This window comes from Dryas octopetala, chromosome 1 (genome assembly GCF_963921425.1).
Source record: "Dryas octopetala chromosome 1, drDryOcto1.1, whole genome shotgun sequence".
NCBI lineage: Eukaryota > Viridiplantae > Streptophyta > Magnoliopsida > Rosales > Rosaceae > Dryas > Dryas octopetala.
In genome coordinates this window covers 7,210,564-7,230,655 of record NC_141366.1, presented here as the reverse complement: position 1 = coordinate 7,230,655, position 20,092 = coordinate 7,210,564, and the positions used below count along the sequence as shown (strand labels likewise).

The window sequence follows — 20,092 nt, the reverse complement described above, 5'->3', positions numbered from 1 at the left end:
GGCATCTTTCACAAGAGAGAAAGGGAGACTATAAAAGATAATAAAAAACAAAAGACTTGGAAGCAAGCAAGCAACCAAACATGTAGTTGGTCTTGTGCATGCTTTGACTCTTTCTAGATGAGTAGATATGGGATCATTTTGTTTTTCAAATTCAAATGAAAAAATAATAATAATAAAAAAGACATGGGACATATGAACCTCCACCATCATTGGCTGCGTGTCCAATTAATAGTCGATCATAATAATTAATATACTAAGTATGCATCAACAACGTATATGGAGGTAGCTTGAATGGTGTTCTCACTATTTCTTGGTTCCTCTCGCAGTCACAGAATTAATATTAATGAAAACAAGACTAACTTTTTATATTAATGATACTTAAGGTCAATGTGTTGAAGTGGCACACTTTGAATGGCTGGGCAAACAAGATAAGTGATGCGAGGAGTCAAGAACTCCGCTGGTCCTTTCCTCAAAGAGAGTCAAAAAATGAGATTGAAATTTGAAACCCATATTAATTATTTCCACAAATTTGGTTAATTCGAGAATTTGACAGTCCAACAATGGGTTTGACCGGTCAACTAGAAGATGGATAGATAATCAAGATGAAACCACCACCATTAATAATAAGAAAGAAAAAGGGAGGATGCCATTGCCCAAGTCTACAGTCCAGATTCCAGAAGCTTTATCAAAAAAAGGAGCGACATGCTTCCAACTGTTGCCCTCGAAACTAATGAAGCCCACACTCCTATTACTGTGGCTTTTACCGATACGCCTATCACCAATGGCCAATGCAATAACGGTTAATCAAAGCTACTCCTTATTTCTTAAACTTGTATTATCACATAAAAGTTTGTCCCTAATCAAACCACCCACCCGCACATAAATATATGTATGTATTTTATAATAATTTCATAATAAACGAAGCACCCACATTGATGAGTGCAAATACAAGCATTCGTCAGGTAGAGCCTGTCCTTCGTTAATGACATCATTGGGCTCAAGCTTCGAAACCTTAAACAGACAGACTATGAGGTGGATAATCACAAAATAAGTCCATGAATTCATAGAAAATCAAGAGTTCAAAACATAAATAAACAAATGGAATTTCATGGAACACTTATCTGAGGTGGAAAAAGGGAAAAAATAAATTATATAATGCAAGCGTTTTCAAGATCTTCACCTGCTCTAGCATTATTGTCATTAGCGTAGCTTAAAATTTTGAGTTCGCCTCCAAATTAATATACACTCTTTTCATAAATGTAAGATTCTTCAGCTGAAAAATACTCACCATAATACAAGTTTCATGAGCATAAAATTCCGTCTGCCTCAAAGTAAGGTTGGTTTTGGTAACTAAATGCTACCCTAATCCTTGTAAAATTGTTTTTACCTCTTCAGACAGTGGTTTATATGATTAATAATAATCTGGACTTCAAGAATATGCAACTGCTTCCTTCCATCAACATGGGATGGAAACTGTATATATATGTATCATCTTAATACACAAATACATTAACCTGCATACAAAACATCAGAAAAGATGAGCATTTTTATTTTTCTTCAAACTCTATTGATATCTGAATAGATAATAAGAAATGCAAAAGGAATCTATTTATTCACTAATTCCAAAGGCTTCATTGCTGTTCAATTAGAATCCCACTTAGTAAGTTCACAGTAACCTTTGCATTTTCAAATATGTACTTGCGTTATTGCTAAAATTCACAAATTGGCAGATTAAAAGGAAAAGTTCTAAGAATGCTGCACACCTTATCATACGTCTATTGGGATTCTTAAACCATCATGCGCAAGTTGCACTGGTATTCCTTCCCTATATGCAAACAAAGAGAAAACTGAAAACGTGAGTTTCTGATGTCATGATATTTCTTGCGTATATAAGAAGTGTGCGTATTACAAAATAATGGTACCATAATTCCATTTAGTCTCAACTCTAAATCTAGATGATTAATGCCAATACCACATAACCACTGGGACTGTCATCCAATTGGGTAAAGGAAAGTGATCATAATTCTTACCTTCTAGACCATTCCATAAGAAACTTATTGTCCTTGTGGTGATCAAACTCATGAGTCATTCCCATTAACAGGGCTCGTTTAGGACAAATCCTCTTCACAGCTTCAAGAGTCTGCAACAATTCTAGTAATGACACAAAAATCATTTGGCTGTAAGAAATGCAGATATTCTTTTAGTACATAAGTGAGTATTATGGGATCCATTCTGCAATGAAACAAAAGGCAAAGCAGATTATGAACTATCTGAATACCTGGAAAAAATATAAGGAAATGCATGATGAGCAAAGCTCCAGAAAGAAAAGGACGAACGCGAGTTGGCAGAATAATCACATTTTTCGTTAATAGATATCAATGCAGATAGATGTATAAATATACCATGGACATCATAGTGCTATTTGCCACCCTCAAACTATTCATCCCACCCCACCTTTTAAAAATATTTACTTAACAATTTCATTCTGGTATGAAATTACATAAAAAAGCATCAAGAGGGGGATGAAATGGCAGCATCCCCATTTTAAATGAGAATGCAATTTAGAGTATTAATGGTTCATCAAACAACACATACTGCACATATTGGAACAGATTTCTACTGACCTTATATAGTGTGTCCAAGATAATAAGATCCAACTGTCCAGCTCCATCTTTTGAAATAACTCCAAAATTAAGCCAAGATATAAATTCTCGTTTGTGTTTATTTTTTATTTTTGTAATTTTTCACACAAAAAAAATACTTTGTAATTGACAAAGAACATAAGGATTTATAGCAGTAAATAAGCACAAGAAAATGGTGAATCCAAAAGGGGAGTTTTTCACATGAGGAGACATCCTGGGTTATGTCAACTTTCACATGATCACCTTCCTCACTGAATATAAAGACTGATACCCTTCAGATTTTGACAGATAGCATTAGTAAGCATTATTTATAAACAAATTCCTTATAGTGTATCTATGCCTCAAGGCAAGCAGTTCACAATCGAGAGCCTCTTACCGCATGGTTATGCCAACAAGAGGATACAGTCCACTGACCAAATAAAAATAGAAATGGAACATACATTTAACAACCCTCCCTACTATAGGGTGAGAGTTTCTACGAAATGCTGTTCCATAAGAACAATCCCTGTAGTCAAGACACTGATACACTTAATAAAAAAATTTGTGTATAGCAACAACCCCCCCCCTCTCCCCCCCCAAAAAAAAGAAACTGAATGAGAAGCTTTAAGATAAGAACTGCCAGATCAAAATACAGCTCAAATCTTCCATAAGGTGGTAGATCTGCCGTCCTTATCGCTGCATAAGTTAATCCAAACTTATTGACAAATGTATAAACTAAATTGTCCGGGTATTCACATTCTTCTGTGTAAAGGGGTCACTGCTTTGTTGGTGAATGTAAGAGCACAAAAGTAAAAAAACCTTATCTTCAAATACTCAAATGGAGTTTAGGTTCCCTTAATCAAGATTTAGACCCATCAATTGGAGAATTTTTCAACCTAGAGATTTCTGTAACTAACAAAATTTATACAGAAAACAATACTCTATGAAGCAAAAATAAATATCATACAAAGATTAATCTTCAACAGTGTGAAGATTCACAATATGCACTAAAAGTATAAGGACTATCCATAAAGCACAAGGAACCAATGACCACTCACCATACTCTGTGCTTGCAGGAAAGCGTGAAACGTCAGATATATAAGCTATATTTATGTCATGAGCAAATAGATAACCCAAACAGACATAATCTTCCCCATGCATCACCTACATTTGAGCAATAAGCAGTAAAAACCTAGAAGATAAACAAGGAGTAATATATTTATGTCATGAGCAAAAGAGATTTGGCGAGAGTAACTGGCAAAGGAACAAATTGTAGGCCCAATGCAACAAACGGTGTTTCACAATTCTCCTCAATTATCCTCCCGTCAAGTTCTGCTACTCGTCTCACTTCTTGGCCTTCCTTAAGCTTTTTCTGAACCAAGTAAGGAAACTTCACTGCAATGCTATTCAAAGGTATAGCAAAAGCAATAAGTTGGATTGCAATTTGCATGTAAAAATTGAATGAAAAAACTTCTAATAAAAAGCCCAGAGTAGTTTTATCCACAAAAGTTTTCTCAGCAGTCGAATCCACAATCTACATATTATGATGTGTTCATCAACTTCATTTTGGTTGCAAGACATAAAACTGTATTGATCTTGCTCAAATATTAACTCAGATGTACTGAGTTGCATGTATAGCTAAGTAAATAAGTTATTAAAAAAACAAAGGATCAAGGAGAATCCTAAGTTTTAAGTCGGTGCGTTCATGTGAGCAGACTAAGACTCATTTTGCCATGAATGATCTATTATGGTTCTTTAGGCAGGACATCTGACAGCATGGCGGAAAGCATCTGATTCTACTAATGAAGGCATAACACTAAAGGAAGTCAAGCAACCAGGGTATTACATGAATTGCAAGCATATATCCATTCAAATGCTTGAATGGTAATATATCCATTCATGTCATGAAGTTTGTTTTTTGTACTGTAAAATCTTTTAATGACTCGTTAACAAACATCTCTAATCTTTAAACGAAATATATTCAGAAATCATACACCCATGTATTAATGTAATAAACCAGGTCAAATAAAGTACCTCTCCATTGCAAAATGAGTTAGGTAGATGGCAGTAGGATTCATGTCATTTGTGGGACTAAATGGTTGAACAGCACGTACATCATCCAGACCAAGAACTGCATCAGCATGTTCATGAGTCAAAATAATCTGCAGTTAATACAAAAATTAGTTATGATACTCGTGGTAATTACAAGCTTTCAAGTATTAAACAAACTTGGAAACATTATTAAAGAAACCCTCTTTGTTCCTAGGTGTACATGAAATGTCCTATATAATCCAACTATTTATGAGCAACTTTGACAATATATTGAGGCAACCATGATTGAGGCATCATACTAACCAAGGCAACCATGATTAAGGCATCAAAAGAATCGAGGCATCTATGAATTCAAGCAACAGAAACCAAGATTGAGGCAACCATACGATATATCAAATTAATCAGGCAACCTCAAATTGAGGCAACATATACCGAGGCAACAAATACTGAGGCAACAATACACCAAGGCAACAAATACTAAGGCAACAATACACCGAGGCAACAAAGCAACCGAGGCAACCACAAATTGAGACAACATATACCGAGGCAACCATAATTGAGTCATCAAAATAACCAATTTAGAGAGGGAGGGGGATACCAGTATGTGGAATCGCTCGCCTTTCTTTTTTATACCTCTTTACCTTGACGATAGCATCCCATATTCCCATTTCTGGTCTCTTTATATCCTTAGCAAATCCTACAAGTGCAAGATCCTGAAAATAAGATCGATGACCAAATTATTCAGCTACCAATATAAAATGTGTTATAAAAAGTTTGTTGAAGCAACCATAAGTATTAACTTAGATTTCCATAGCCTTGTTCCAGAAACACAGTTTACTCTGCCCAATGCTGCACTTTCAACCCCGCAAGCTTCATTCCTTTGCATACCTGCATCAAGATAAAGGGGGGAAAAATGGAAAACTCATTTGTGCAAAAAGAACTTCTCCGATCTCTTAATAAACAGAGTATATAGATGAAAATGAACTAATTCTCTTGCTCCAATAAGTTGAAAAATCATAATGACATTGTATCTCAAGACCCCAAGTGGAAATTCAGTATATTACTTTGAACCTACAATTTCCAATCACTCTCAACCTTTTATCTGCATTGATGAGCAGCAAGATACCCAGAGCACATCAAAGAATCATATGGCCACAATTCTTGCATTAATTATATCCAGATAAATGAAAAAAGCAAACAGAATGTTTGGACTAAACAGTTGAACAAAAAAGAGTATCCAAGTTCACCCAAAATATAGTACCTCTCCATTGCAAAATTAGGTAGGTACGTAGAAGGGAGTAAAATCAATGTCATTTGCGCAATAAATAGTTGAACTGCACGTATATCATCCAGACCAAGAACTGCATCAACATGTTCATGAGTCAAAATAATCAGCAGTAGATACACAAATTAGTTCTAATACTCCAGTAATTAATAGTTTCAATTATTACAAGCATCCAAGTCAAAACCGAACACGCATTTGGGTAAAACATCAGTTATTGATAGGAATAATGTTTTAAATCATAACTAGTCATAAACGAGAGACTTCAAGTTGAGGGATCTTACAGAGAGTGAACCATCAAAGCACTTGCTCCCTGAACGTCTTTCCAAAATCAACCGATACAATGCTGTTGTTGCCATCGCTTCGGCAAAAATCAATCTGTTGCACCTGAAATCAAAGCCTCGGCTTTAGAATATAGAAGAATTGTGACAAAAGATTCTAAAACGGAGAACAGAACATGAAACGATAACAGCACCTTCAGGTTTCGGAATGCGAGGGCTTGCCGTGGAGATCGGCGCACAGCTCTTCGACTTCGTCTTCGCTGCACAAGACGCTTTACTTGATCGATGCCATGGCGGGGAGGCGACTCAGACTCTCGCGCCCGATTGTAGTAGCCGTTGGAAAAATTGGGGCTGGGTTATATAGGAAAGTTACTAAATTAGGTCGGTGTCGGTTTGTATTTTGGTCAAAAAAAAAAAAAGTCGGTCTGAATGGGGTCGTCACGTGCGGTCGTGTGACGTGTGTGTTGGCGCCTTGCCGGGTTTAATTAAGATTTTTTTTTTTTTGCGGGTTTAATTAAGATAGTAATGACAGAAAATCATAAACCCTAAATTAAGAACCAGGAATGCTAAACCCTAAATTAACTAAAGTATCTCCATCAATTATTATTGCAAAATCTCAACACCTTCTCTATGAAGATTAGAATTCTAGAACCAAAATTCATAGTTTTAGAGAAAAACACTGTAGCTTAGAATTAGGCACTTATACCCAATATTCTATCCTTCATTTCATATTCTCCTCTCATTTGTTTGTTTCATTGTTTTTTATAACATTCATATGTTTTATTTCAAATAATGAATAGAAGTTACATAATTGAAATGTGTTTATGGAACATTGCAAAAGTGAAATATATTTTTATGGAACATTGCAAAAGTGAAATATATTTTTTAGGACTAATCAAACACCAAATAGATGAAATAGTTATTGGCAAATAAAATGTGTTAAGTTTATGCCTTGAATATCTATTTTAATGTCTATTCAAATTACTCATCCTCCAATAAAAAACCTTCATAATTGGTACTATAAAAAAACCTTCATAGGATTAATGTCAATTTGGTCTCCGGATTATTATATTTGTATCAGTTTGGTCCTCACACTTCAACTTTAAAAAATTTAGTTTTCAAATTTTTTCAATTTTGCCAATTGAGATTATTCAATCAATTTATATTGAAATCAAATAAACATGTCTAGGGCTGAAACGCGTGAAGAGTTATGATATAGGTTAGAGTGATCATTCTGTTCTAAAAAAGAAGGATACATGATTGACACATGGTTCTATGCAAACAGAATTTTGAACGAAAAATGTGTTAATTGACTGAACAATCTCAATTGGCAAAATTGAAAAAAGTCTAGGAACTAAATTTTCCAAATTAAAAGTATGAGGACCAAATTGATACAAGTATAATAGTCTGAGGACTAAATTAGCATTAATCCCTAATTAAAAGTGAAAAACTGATAATTACTGGAAAATAGAAAGTGAAAACTCTAGAATTAAGAAAAAACAAAAAGAGAAAAAATTTCACCTTGCTTTCTGTCCAGAACGAGACAAGGCGTCGTCGTTTTGTTAGCCTTCTCGTTTCCCTTTTCCTCACGGTTCAAAACTTCAAATAAACAAAAGCAAACACCATTTCTATTCACATTCGCTGGTTTAATAATAATTCCATCGATTGTTCTTTCCTTTCCTATCCCCAGTTCACACAAACAATCACCATTTCTATTCACTTTCGCTAAATTATTCCATCTCAGATTGCTTTTCTTCATCGTTTGCTTGCATTTTTGGCCTGCTGTAGTAACTACAATGTTCCTCCATCGTAGTTGTTACATTAGAATTGGAGGAACTCTGATCAGACCTCATAAGTCTACTGGGAAAGCGCTTGCCTTTGAACCCACCAGCCATTTTTCTGAGTATCCATTAATCCGTGTTGAGCTTGCCGTATTCTTCTCATCATTTTGTTCAAGAAACTCCAAACCCAGTTCTGATTTTAGCTCTGAAATCAGAGCTCATTCTGTTCAAATTGATGATTTTGATGATTCCAATAATCGGTACGATAGATTTAGGAAAATTGGTTCTCAAGATTTTGGGGATTTGAGTTCCTTAGGAAGCACGAAGAGTGATTGTGAAAATGCTCAAAGCTCTAACATTTTTTATGACATTGAAGAGCCTGATGGTGAAGAAGGAACGGATAGTGATGATAGTGATGATAGTGATGATAGTGATGATTTGATGGTGTTGGATTCGTCTGACAGGATTCGTGAGCAGAAGGAAAATATTGGTAGAGTTGAAGGAGATGAAGATGAATTTAGGCACCCTTTGGTGAGAGAGGTGTGTAGGTTAATTGAACTTGGGTCAGCTTGGAACCCGAAGTTTGAAGGGGAATTAAGGCACTTGTTGAGAAGCCTGAAGCCAAGGCAAGTTTGTGCTGTTTTGCGGTCTCAGGCTGATGAAAGAGTTGCTTTGAAATTTTTCTATTGGGCTGACAGGCAATGGAGGTATAAACATGACCCAATTGTGTACTATGCAATGCTTGAGGTGCTTAGTAAGACTAAACTGTGTCAAGGTGCTAAGAGGGTTCTCCGGCTCATGGCCCGTCGGGGAATTGAGCGCCGGCCTGAGGCTTTTGGTTATGTGATGGTATCTTATAGTCGGGCAGGCAAGTTGAGACATGCACTGCGTGTATTGACATTGATGCAGAGAGCAGGGGTTGAGATTGATTTGTCAATATGTAATACTGCAGTTCATGTTTTGGTGATGGGAAATAAGTTGGAGAAGGCATTGAGGGTCTTAGAACGAATGCAACTTGTTGGAATTGCACCAAATGTTGTCACTTATAACTGTTTGATAAAGGGGTATTGTGATTTGCATAGTGTTGAAGATGCATTGGAGCTGATTGATGAAATGCCGATGAAGGGGTGTGTTCCGGATAAAGTTAGTTACTATACTGTGATGGGTTTCCTTTGTAAGGAGAAGAGGGTCAAAGAAGTGAGGGATTTGATGGAGAAGATGATAAAGGATAGTGGACTATTACCAGACCAGGTTACTTATAATAGTCTAGTCCATATGCTTTCGAAGCATGGTTATGGAGACGAGGCTCTTGAATTTTTAAGGGAAGCAGAAGAGAGGGGATTTCGGTTTGATAAGGTTGGGTATAGTGCAATAGTGCATTCATTCTGTAAGGATGGTAGGATTGACATGGCAAAAGAAATTGTGAGTGAAATGTTCTCAAAGGGTTGCATCCCAGATGTTGTAACATATACTGCTGTTCTTAATGGGTATTGTCGGCTTGGGAAGGTGGATCAAGCTAAAAAGATGCTTCAGTACATGTGCAAGCATGGTTGCAAGCCTAATACTGTATCATATACAGCCTTATTAAATGGGCTTTGTCGTAGTCAGAACTCTTTAGAGGCAAGAGAGATGATGAACATGAGCGAGGAAGAATGGTGGACTCCAAATGCCATCACTTATAGTGTTCTGATGCATGGGTTCCGGAGGGAAGGGAAGTTGGATGAGGCCTGTGATGTGGTCAGAGAGATGGTTAACAAGGGTTTTTTCCCTACTCCAGTTGAAATTAATCTATTAATTCAGTCTCTCTGCCGAGAGGGGAAGATGGATGAGGCTAAACGTTTCATGGAGGAGTGTCTAAACAAGGGGTGTGCTGTTAATGTTGTGAATTTTACTAGTGTTATTCATGGATATTGTCAAAAGGATGACTTGGAAGCTGCTCTGTCATTGCTTGATGACATGTATCTCAGCAACAAACACCCAGACGCAGTCACTTATACAACAGTGATCAATGCATTGGGAAAGAAAGGTAGAATACAAGAGGCAACCGAACTTACAATGAAGATGCTGGGAAAGGGTTTGGACCCGACTCCTGTCACATACAGGACTGTAATACACTGGTATTGTAAAATGGGTAGGGTGGAGGATTTGTTGAAATTATTGGAGAAGATGCTCTTAAGGCAAAATTTCAAAACAGCATATAATCAAGTAATTGAGAAGCTTTGTAGTTTTGGAAACCTTGAGGACGCTGATACACTATTGGGTGAGGTGTTGAGAACCGCTTCAAGAGTTGATGCTAATACATGCCATGTTCTTATGGAGGGTTATTTGAGAAAAGGGAATCCTCTGTCAGCATACAAAGTGGCTTGTCGGATGTTCAACCGGAATCTGATTCCCGATTTAAAGTTATGTGAGAAGGTGACCAAGAGACTGATGTTAGAAGGAAAATCCAAAGAGGCAGACAACCTTATGTCACGGTTTGTTGAGCGTGGCTGCATATCACACCAACATCAGGAACATTTGCGTAGCTAGCGAGAACTATTCTGAGCTCGGACTGCCAAAAAGTACCAGTTTGAATACGAAAGTTGGCACTGCTGAATTACATCAGCATGCATATGTTTGGGGTGAATGTTTGCATACAGCAGATGTGCCTTCGTATAAGTGAGTAACTTTCTGGAAATTGCAAAGGCTTGCTTTTAAGATGCGTTTTTGTGAGCTTCCAGGTGATGGCTGCAGAAGAGTGTTTTCATTCACTCTGAACAGCTTCCAGCACCTAGTTAATAGTTACAAGAAGCTTGACAGTTTTAGGCCTAGTGTTTTTAATGTATACATTATACTAACCCCCTCCACTCCCATGTTCTAGTCTTCTAGATGTAAAAAGAAACAAATACTTATCAGTCAAAATGTTGTTAAGGACATCATAATCGCATGGTGCCCTTCACCAAGTTAATTTAAGTGGCTAGCTTTCCCAGTGTCTTTTCTGCTATTTGTTGTTTAGTGAAATCATTATCAATTGGCACAACAAAAGAAAGAAAGAAAAAAAAGCATGGTATATTGGCTATAATCTGACACGTTTTTCTGAAAAATGCAGCAATTAACGCTTGAGAAATATCGTTGGGGGAATGTCCACTCTAAACATGATCCATGTGACAACTTTAATTATTGTCTCCTCCATTATTGGTTATAAGCGAATCTAAACGCATAGTACTTCAATGTTTAGATTACTGTTCTTCCTGTGGCAATGTGGATCTTACTCTGTCACATTCTCAACTTGTTCTTCGGGGACAAAGGAAACTTTGTGGTGGAAAGTTTATGTAGATTTTCTTTTCAGTGCATGGACTATGAGACCAAAGGAAATGGACCAGAAAATTAAATTTCGAGGGGGCTTCCATAGTTCCATGCTTTCTTAATTTCTTCCCTTTGTTGAGCCATTAATTGTAGTTCAAGCAAGAGAGTTTTATTATGACAACAAAAACATGGTTGTTGTTTACTATTACTCATCAAGATTAATATCTCTTCTCACTATTGAATACCAACATTCAACAGAAATTGGAAAGATGAAAAGGTGGAGCCTTGGTGTAAGTAAATATATATGTTGTGGGGCCTTACTTTTGCATTGAAGAGATAAAAAGGGCGTCTATATGTTGAAAGTCACCATATGGAAGGACCTTCTAACATGTCTGCTTCATGGCCAACCCATCCACTGCCAAAGATTCTACTGTTGCAGTGCATGCTGCTTAATATCATCATTCATATTTGTGAGTAATCTTTGTTTAATTACCCTTGTGGTCTATTTTAAATTCCTTAATTCCTCTATCATTTGTATGTTAAAATTTTAAATTAGTCTTTGTTTGATCCACCTGATGAATTTTGTGTGGAACTGAGATACTTGCTTCTTGTGTCGGCAGTGTCTCCTGTCATGTAAAATATCTGAGACTGAGTCTTTTATTGTTGGAAGCATGCTTCCACCTTTGGATTTTTCACAATGGCGTGTAAAACACTGTTGGTGTATTTATTCCCTAAGAAAAAAAAATTAGTAACAATTTGGATTTTACAATTCTAATTGGATATCCAATTAATTGTGCCTTTGATATCTACTGCCCTAGTTTGGCCTATGTATTCATTCATTTCCTTGGATACATTACTTCCAAAGGGGGGCCAATTAGTAGTTATTGCTTATGGAAGATTGACTTGATGCCTCAAGGCTAAAAGTCCATATATTACATGCATAACTTCATTCATTCATATATGTATATATCCAAAACTAAGCTAAACTACCAATTTAGAGGTCTTGGTACTCCAACCATGATAAACTAGATTGTCCCAAGAGCTGTTATGATCTATGTGATTGCCAATTTTTCCGAGTAACTAAATTAATTTGACTAGATGGCACCTTATCAACTGTAAGATTCACCCAACATATATAACTGGCCGGTTTAGCCAGTGGCGGAGCCAGCATGGGCTCACAAGTCACAACTCACAAGATCAGCTGACCCTTCTCAACAATTGAAAAACTCTTGTTTCTATATATGCATTGACCCTCCTCAAAAATATGTTGTTTCTATATATATATACTTCCCAGTTTAATTGGGCTATATATTTAATTAAAACTATCAGCTACTAAGCTATATATGCTTTCTATCTTGTTTCTGTATATGCTTTCCATATGATTTCGGTATGAGATATAAATAATTAATTAAAGTATTATATATTTGACATAATTAACCCATTAACCTGTTAACCCCTCTTAAAGTATTAATTTCATATATAACTATGAGATTCGAATTCGAGATCTCCTCCCACAAATGGAGACTGACTACCACTAGACCAAATTGTCATTGGCTGATCTTTTTTCATTAATCTCATAGTTATTTTAGGTTGACCCCCCATAACAAAATTTCTGGCTCCGCTACTGGGTTTAGCTTAAGCACAACCTGAACTTAGATTGAAGGTGCCTTAGCCAACAAGATCAGCATGTGTGATCAAGCTGATATAAGCAATTTTTCACTAAAGCAAATTAAGGGACATAGGCTTAGAGAAGCTTAAATGACTGATACAATTGTGCCTTCAATATCAAAAAATGGATTGAAGGTGACCATTCAAAGACACCAACTAAAGAATGTATCAATATGTTTTCCTTTCTGACTAGCTATTATCACTTCATCAAGTTATTTAATAAGTTCATCAGCACATGTTCCCTTACCCCACCAAAAAATGCAGTATGGTAGCTCCATTACATGCACTATGTCCCTGGGTTATGTTTTGGACCACATCACAAAAACAGCAGACAAAGTTTGTGGTTGAGTAGGGTGGAGTATTCTTTAAGATCATGAAGAAACATTTAATAATTTTGTTCATTATTGAAACATCTTAAGTTGCCACCAGCAATGGGATTCCCTCTCTTTATTAACACCGGCCAGGACTCCTCTCTTTTATAAAGGAGAATGACATCAATATTAATTATGGCTCTGTGTGCAATGATGATTATCTTTGCTTCAAAGATTAATTTGATGACTCTCACTGTTGTAAAGTAGAGAGGTGAGGCATAAAGCATTTCATATCAATCAACTTGTGGCATGCAGTGTTCCCTTTTGAGGTATCAACCATCTTTTCCCTCACTTGCCCTCCTCGATCCACACTTTATCAATAAACAGCTAAATTACTATATATCCAACCAACCCATCTAGCTGTTTACCTTGCACAGCAGCAACCATTAGGGAGATAATAATATCTATCCCTTTGCTTAGGAAACCTTTTCTGAGAAAATTAAAAACAGAAAAATTGTGAAAAAGCAGGTCAGAAATGGTTAGAGACAAAAACTTTCCCCAGGTATTATTCAATATTTGGTTTTGTCTAGTCTTCTTTGTTGCCATTACAAGAGTTTATTTGTTCCTAATTCTATAGCATCTTAGTTAACTAATGCCTGTACTTCCCCAACACAACATGTAAAATAGACAGACCAATATATTCTTTACTTTTTTTCTTGAATGGGAATCTATTGTTTTTTTCTTTTTGGCCTCATAAGGGTTGAGACAAGAGACTCTATCTCTCCATATATATTATTTTTGGGTAACAACGGGTTCCTTATCAGTACAAGGTCTTAGACTAAACTCCGTGTAATTACTTGCAAATCATATACATCAAGTAATTAAGCTAAAGAGTTTTGCATCGTGAGAATTCAAAATCAGAAAGTCTGAGTTTCATGATCGGTAGAATCGTCATTAACCGTTAAAACGGAAAAGCATATATAGAGTACTAAAGTGAAAATGAGTCAAAATTATTTAAATTTTCAAAGTGGTTTGCAGGTTATAAATTTAATTGTATTTATTTTCAAAAATCAACACAAAATCCCCTATCAGTCCAAAAGTCTCATTTTCAGAAAGATTCTGAAGCTAATGAAATCAATTGGAATATTTCGCAAGAAATGTACACGTACCACTAAAGAACCAAAAATTATTAATTTGAAGGGCTAATGAAAAATGGTGAAGAGGTAAAAGGGACATGAGAGTGCTGTACGTGTTCATGATTTCTAGCTTTCACTTTCAATTATTTCCTTTTCACTATATATGACTGATATATTTCTAAAACAACAAGATAACAAATCTTTGATGTTGAACAAATATAACTTTTATCTTTTTCTGTTTGAATTTCCTTCTGCCCTCTGAGTGGTAAGTTTGAATTCCATTTGTTTAAATTTTAATCAGTAACTTTGAGCATAAAGCACAAGTCACATGGTAAGTAATAGGAGTACCAATTAACTTTTTACGAAAATAAGATATGATTGGGTTTGTTCACACTTCGCACACCGAATTTGAGACTTTGAAAATATTGTAGCTTGACACATGGTCGATCTACGTTGCATGCTTGTAAGTCTATACTAGCATGGTCAAAAGTTGTCATTTTATCTTTGGATACATTTGATAGGAAAAGCAATTTTCTTTTATCATATTCAAAGATAACGAATCATTAATTAGACTAATCGTAACTCAGTGTAAGCCAAAGTCAATTACATTTAAGTACATGGCAACCCAAATCCAAATCTTTAGCCATTTTAATGGCAGTGTCGGCAAAAGAAATAAGTGTAATAGATCAAAAGGGGTCGCATGGCATGGCACTTGTCGTGCATCCATGTTGCCCGCCGGTCCATACACGACGCAGTTTCTTAAACTTTCTTTCCTCCCGGCAGTCTTTCGTTAATGGTTCTTGAGAGTTTGTGATTGTTATTCATGTTATAAAAAAATATAGGATGCTTTAATTAGAAATTTAAAATGAAAAAAAAATAAATAAATCAAACTCCACCTAGTCGAAAAATTAAGTAGAAACTCAAATTGACTATCGAGTGTTTGGTGGAACTTACCGAATACTTGACAGATATATCTGTGAAACATTCTCTTGCATTGAAAGTTGTATCTGTAACCTAAAATTTAGGTTTAAAACTTAAAATATATCATCTGCAACTTAAAAAAAGCTTAATGTAAGCTAAATTGATAAAGATCCACTGGGCCCTCGGCATGGCGAACCTTTGGTACTCTGACAAGCGATCAATAGTGTATTTTTTCTACTCCGTTGTGTGCAAGTGCAAATCGATAGTTAGATTTGTAGTTAAATTTTTCAAAAAAACATTGAGAGTAATTTAGTATAAATGGTAACCAAATTAAACCATCTTTCCACGTAAGCAATAAGCGTGTGTATACAGTTTTCACATTACCTTGCATCAATCATCGAATTTAAAACCCACTAAACAATAATTTAACAAGTTAGGGGCCAACTCCTGAACCAAAAGAAAAAGAGAAAAGTTGATCACTTTACAGACAAAGTTCCTTTTTAGTTCATCATCTCTTGATCGTCTTTATATAAAACTCAACAACGTATTTACCACACTCCCTTACTTGCTTTCACTGTACATAAATTCCGCCCGCTTAATTGCCTCACAACATGGACGAGTCGTGGCGCATGCACATGGCGATGCCAAGCCTCCCTCGCCGCCGCTCCGCCGACCACAGGTCACGCCGCTCCGTATTCTCCTCCCCCTCTGCCGCCGACTCTCGTGCTCTCGACCCCGACGACTTCGCCGACGTCTTCGGGGGGCCGCCCAGGAGCGTCCTCCCGCGCCAATTCTCCTCTGCCGACCGCTCCGCTAATTCCTTCTACGAAGAGATTTTCCGGCCGCCGGAGTTCGATTCTCGTGCGGAGAAGAGCGGGCGGAGCCTGCCGGAGTTCAGGATTCCAGCGAAGAGTGAAGGGTTCTACAGTGATATCTTCGGATCGGACGACGACCGCCAGCGGAGGTCGAGAGAGCGGTCGAGGCCGAACTCGAAGGCCAAGTCGATGTCGAACTCGTCGTCGGTGCTGAGCTCGGAGGAGCTGAGCCCTCTCCGGCCGGTCACTGGTGATGACGTGGCATTGTCTTCCTTAGCTTCAAAGCTCAGGTGAGTGTTCGTTACGTAGTGACTCGTCATTTCGCGGCATGCCCAACTGTTTTCGCTTCGGCATAGTCGGTTTGACGGTTATGCCCTTAACATTGCATTATATTTGCTATTGTTCTGGCTTGGATTTGCTCAAGTGTTAGGGGCAGTGAGGGAAAACTAGAAAATGATTGATTGCGGCCTTGCGGGTGTCTGTTTCTTCCGTGTATCGCGGGACTTGGAAGCCGTCTGATTTTTTTCCCCATAAATTTCATTCTAATAATTTGAAATATAATTAATTAATTGGTTTGAATTTATTGGGTTTTTTAATTATCTAAAAGAAAGAGATTCGAAGTTGAAACCCTCTTTCAACATTGGGGTTTTTCTTGGATGCCTTGGTTGTTGGGTCGGCACTTGTTAGAGTAGATTAGAGTAGATTGAAGAATTTGTTCAGATTAACCATTTCAATTTAACTTATAATATTGTTAGGGTCATTAAATTTAGGGAGACTTAGAGTGTAGTCTATTTTATAAGTTTTTCTTAGACTAAAATCGGTAGTGATTTATGATTTTTAATTAAGTTATTTTATTTTTCTTCTTTGACGGCTTTATATTAGGTTTTAACTCTAAGATTTTGGGCTCCACTCAAAATCTCGGAGTTAAAACCTAACATGCAGCCTCTACAAAACCCACTCTACACCCTATGAATTGAAATATCCTTCAAATAGAGAGAAATACCCTTCAAATCGGAGAATGACTTTATTATGAATTAAAAAGATTTTATTGTAAATTAAAAGCACTTTATTATAAATTAAAAGAATTTTCTTATAAATTATTATGAATTGAAAATATTTTTTTATAAATTTTAAAACACTCCCGATATACATCTAAAAACTGCTTTTCTAAAAAAACTAAGTTTAATTATCTCTTAAATTTATTTACTAAAATTTTGTTCATCAAATAATATGACAATCTTTCATTCATTCAAATTTATGTTCATTCTAAGTTTTATTTATTTATAATTATTAAAAATCTACATATTGATATATTATTTTGTTAACAAATTTAATTAGTAACTCTAACTTTATTGTTTTAGTTATATGCAATACCTCTAAATCACTGATGAAAAAGATGCATAATATAGGCCTCTCTTCACTTCATACTTCATTATATAAAAAATTTACTTATTACGAATGTATGTATTTTTTTATTTATCTCTTTTATGACATCATAAGTCACGTAGTAATAAAACTAGACACACAAAATATGCAATTGTTACATGGAAGGTTTACTTCTCCATCACAACCTGGACCTAACGGAAAAGGCCAAAACGTTATACAATTGTTAACACTTGACAGCCTATGTCACTTCATTAGTCACACTTCGTTTGGACATCATTAATAATTGAAAAAGGCTTTTCAGTAGTACAGAGCCACTAATTTGGTTGAAGGTCCTTGGGCATCACTAATTAACTTGGTTGGTTCTAGCTAGTGTAAAGTGGCTGCATTGACCCATGAAGCCTGTTTGGAGAAAAAAGTGGTGAATTTATAATTTTTTTTTTAGTGTGTATAGAGTCAAATGTGTGAGTGAGAATAAAGGTCATGTAGAAGAGTATCAACATATTAATTGCTGAAAGTTGTTGTTCAATTCACATTGCTGCAAGCCTGCAACTTGTACTTATCAACATATTAATTATCTTCCCAAATTTAGCAACCCAATTCTGAGTTCCTCAACTCTAACACATTCTTGATTGCTGCAGGCCAATAAATGTACCATGTAGATGGAACTCATCGACTATGATGCCTGCCAAGGAACATTCAAAGAAACAAGGCATATCAGGTCTCCACTGCAATCGTCCTTCCTTTACTTCCTTTACTGACAACATCATGGAAAATGTATGGGATGAAAATTTTAGAAGCTCCCACTTTGGATTCACAAGAAAAGTCTTGTCCCCGAAAACTATTAGTCTCGAACCCAATTCGTATCAAAGTGTCAAACAATCTGTGGATGATCGAGAGCTTAACTCCCCCTCATCAGCAATCTCATCACTTTGTCAAGAACATGAGGCCAAATCTGTAGGGATTCAGGATCATCGTGTACATGTTTCGCCAGAAAAAGAAGTGGGAGTATTACTGGAACAAGAAGAAGATGATGAAGTAATGAGTTCTTATGTCATTGAGATCAATTCTGACCATAGAGAGGGTACATGCGAAGAAGTTGCTATTGAAGAAGCAATTGCATGGGCTAAAGAGAAGTTTCAAACACAGAGTACTTCTGAGAAAGAATCCAGCATGACACAACAGGACAATGAGCAGTCTATTGAAATGGATGAAGGTGATTAATTTGTTACTTGTAAACTGTTCATTTTACGCATAAGTAAGTACAACAAGAAGAAGATAATTGATTATGTGATTAATTGTAGCTGTTGTGTGTGTTTTATATGATTCAGGGAGGCCTATTGCGGATGAATACTCAGATCCACAGAGAGATGAACATGAAATGACTCAATCTCCAGAGGTATTGGTTTTAATTTGAAGGGATGCATCAATAATCTACATTAACGTCTCCAGAGGTATTCATTAATGTCTTCTTCCCCATCTACTTGTTTTTCAGGAAGAAGAGGAAAGAACATGGATAACTGAAGAAAAGCAACATTCAGAAAATGATGTAAGCTCCTTATACGATTCTGTATATATGTGTACTTGGATCATTTCCAAGAAATATCTCATATTAGTAGTGCCTTTTGCTTAATCAATCTCCATACTTTATTTGATCAATACTTGTGCCTAAAATTACAGATGGAAGGGAAGCTCTTGGATGAAGACATAAGGTTATGGTCAGCTGGCAAGGAATCCAACATTCATTTGCTGCTTTCAACACTACACCATGTAAGATTTTGGAATTTACCTTTCATTTTCCTAGTTTAAAAACTATTTAATTTGTTGGCATAACTCTTACTATTTGGAATTGTGGATCACAAGCCAAATGTTGCAATAATTAATTGTTTGGTGTTGACTCAGATTCTATGGCCCAATAGTGGATGGTATGCGATACCTCTGACAAGCCTAATAGAAAGTTCACAGGTCAAGAAAGCCTACCAGAAAGCAAGGCTATGCCTCCACCCAGACAAACTGCAACAAAGAGGAGCAACACTAGCACAAAAATATCTTGCTGAGAAGGCCTTCTCCATCCTTCAGGTAAATATTGGTTATTTCATGACAAGAACTGGAGTACCCCTCCAATCCTATATGATTAACCTTTAAAAGAAAATCTTAGAAGAACTTAACCAGAAATTATAGCATTAAAACAAAAGTCACTCTAATTTTGATGAGTAAGTAATAAAGTGTTGCTATGTGGTTGTAGGATGCATGGGCTTTATTCATCTCCCAAGATGTATTCATTATTTAGTGGATGATCTGAATTTCCTTGGACTCAGTTTTGACTTGAAGGTTGCAATCAAGTTTAGGTATCCATAATATTGACCAATGGTCTGTTCAAACGTTGGATTATGCATGAAGAATCTCTACACCATGCACATAGTTGGAAATGCATGTTGGTACATGTTTTTATGAACTTTGTATGATACCTCGGCTACCTTTTGCAAAATATGTACATTGTTCGATTAACTGCACTTGGTGTTTCATCTGTATATTTCCTGGAGCATTCAAAGACAA

The 20,092-nt window shown here is 36.3% G+C and overlaps 3 protein-coding genes across 3 annotated transcripts; 2 read left to right on the top strand and 1 right to left on the bottom strand.

The window, feature by feature from the left end:
• Positions 1–1,080: 1,080 nt before the first annotated feature.
• Positions 1,081–6,520, bottom strand: LOC147297172 (Metallo-hydrolase/oxidoreductase superfamily protein). Its single transcript, XM_086228726.1, has 11 exons — positions 6,431–6,520; positions 6,240–6,342; positions 5,935–6,034; positions 5,474–5,561; positions 5,307–5,386; positions 4,656–4,783; positions 3,877–4,024; positions 3,680–3,785; positions 2,031–2,151; positions 1,764–1,825; positions 1,081–1,514 (listed from the first exon to the last, which is right to left on the bottom strand). Exons 5-10 carry the CDS (start codon positions 5,331–5,333, stop codon positions 1,768–1,770), a joined length of 588 nt encoding a protein of 195 aa, XP_086084852.1. The 5' UTR covers positions 5,334–5,386; positions 5,474–5,561; positions 5,935–6,034; positions 6,240–6,342; positions 6,431–6,520; the 3' UTR covers positions 1,081–1,514; positions 1,764–1,767.
• Positions 6,521–7,893: 1,373 nt separating this feature from the next.
• On the top strand, positions 7,894–10,965 carry LOC147297171 (Tetratricopeptide repeat (TPR)-like superfamily protein). Its single transcript, XM_086229050.1, has one exon. It carries the CDS (start codon positions 8,033–8,035, stop codon positions 10,544–10,546), a length of 2,514 nt encoding a protein of 837 aa, XP_086085176.1. The 5' UTR covers positions 7,894–8,032; the 3' UTR covers positions 10,547–10,965.
• Positions 10,966–15,802: 4,837 nt separating this feature from the next.
• On the top strand, positions 15,803–20,092 carry LOC147297170 (Chaperone DnaJ-domain superfamily protein). Its single transcript, XM_086249247.1, has 7 exons — positions 15,803–16,443; positions 18,178–18,752; positions 18,868–18,935; positions 19,032–19,085; positions 19,217–19,306; positions 19,439–19,615; positions 19,782–20,092. Exons 1-7 carry the CDS (start codon positions 15,950–15,952, stop codon positions 19,824–19,826), a joined length of 1,503 nt encoding a protein of 500 aa, XP_086105373.1. The 5' UTR covers positions 15,803–15,949; the 3' UTR covers positions 19,827–20,092.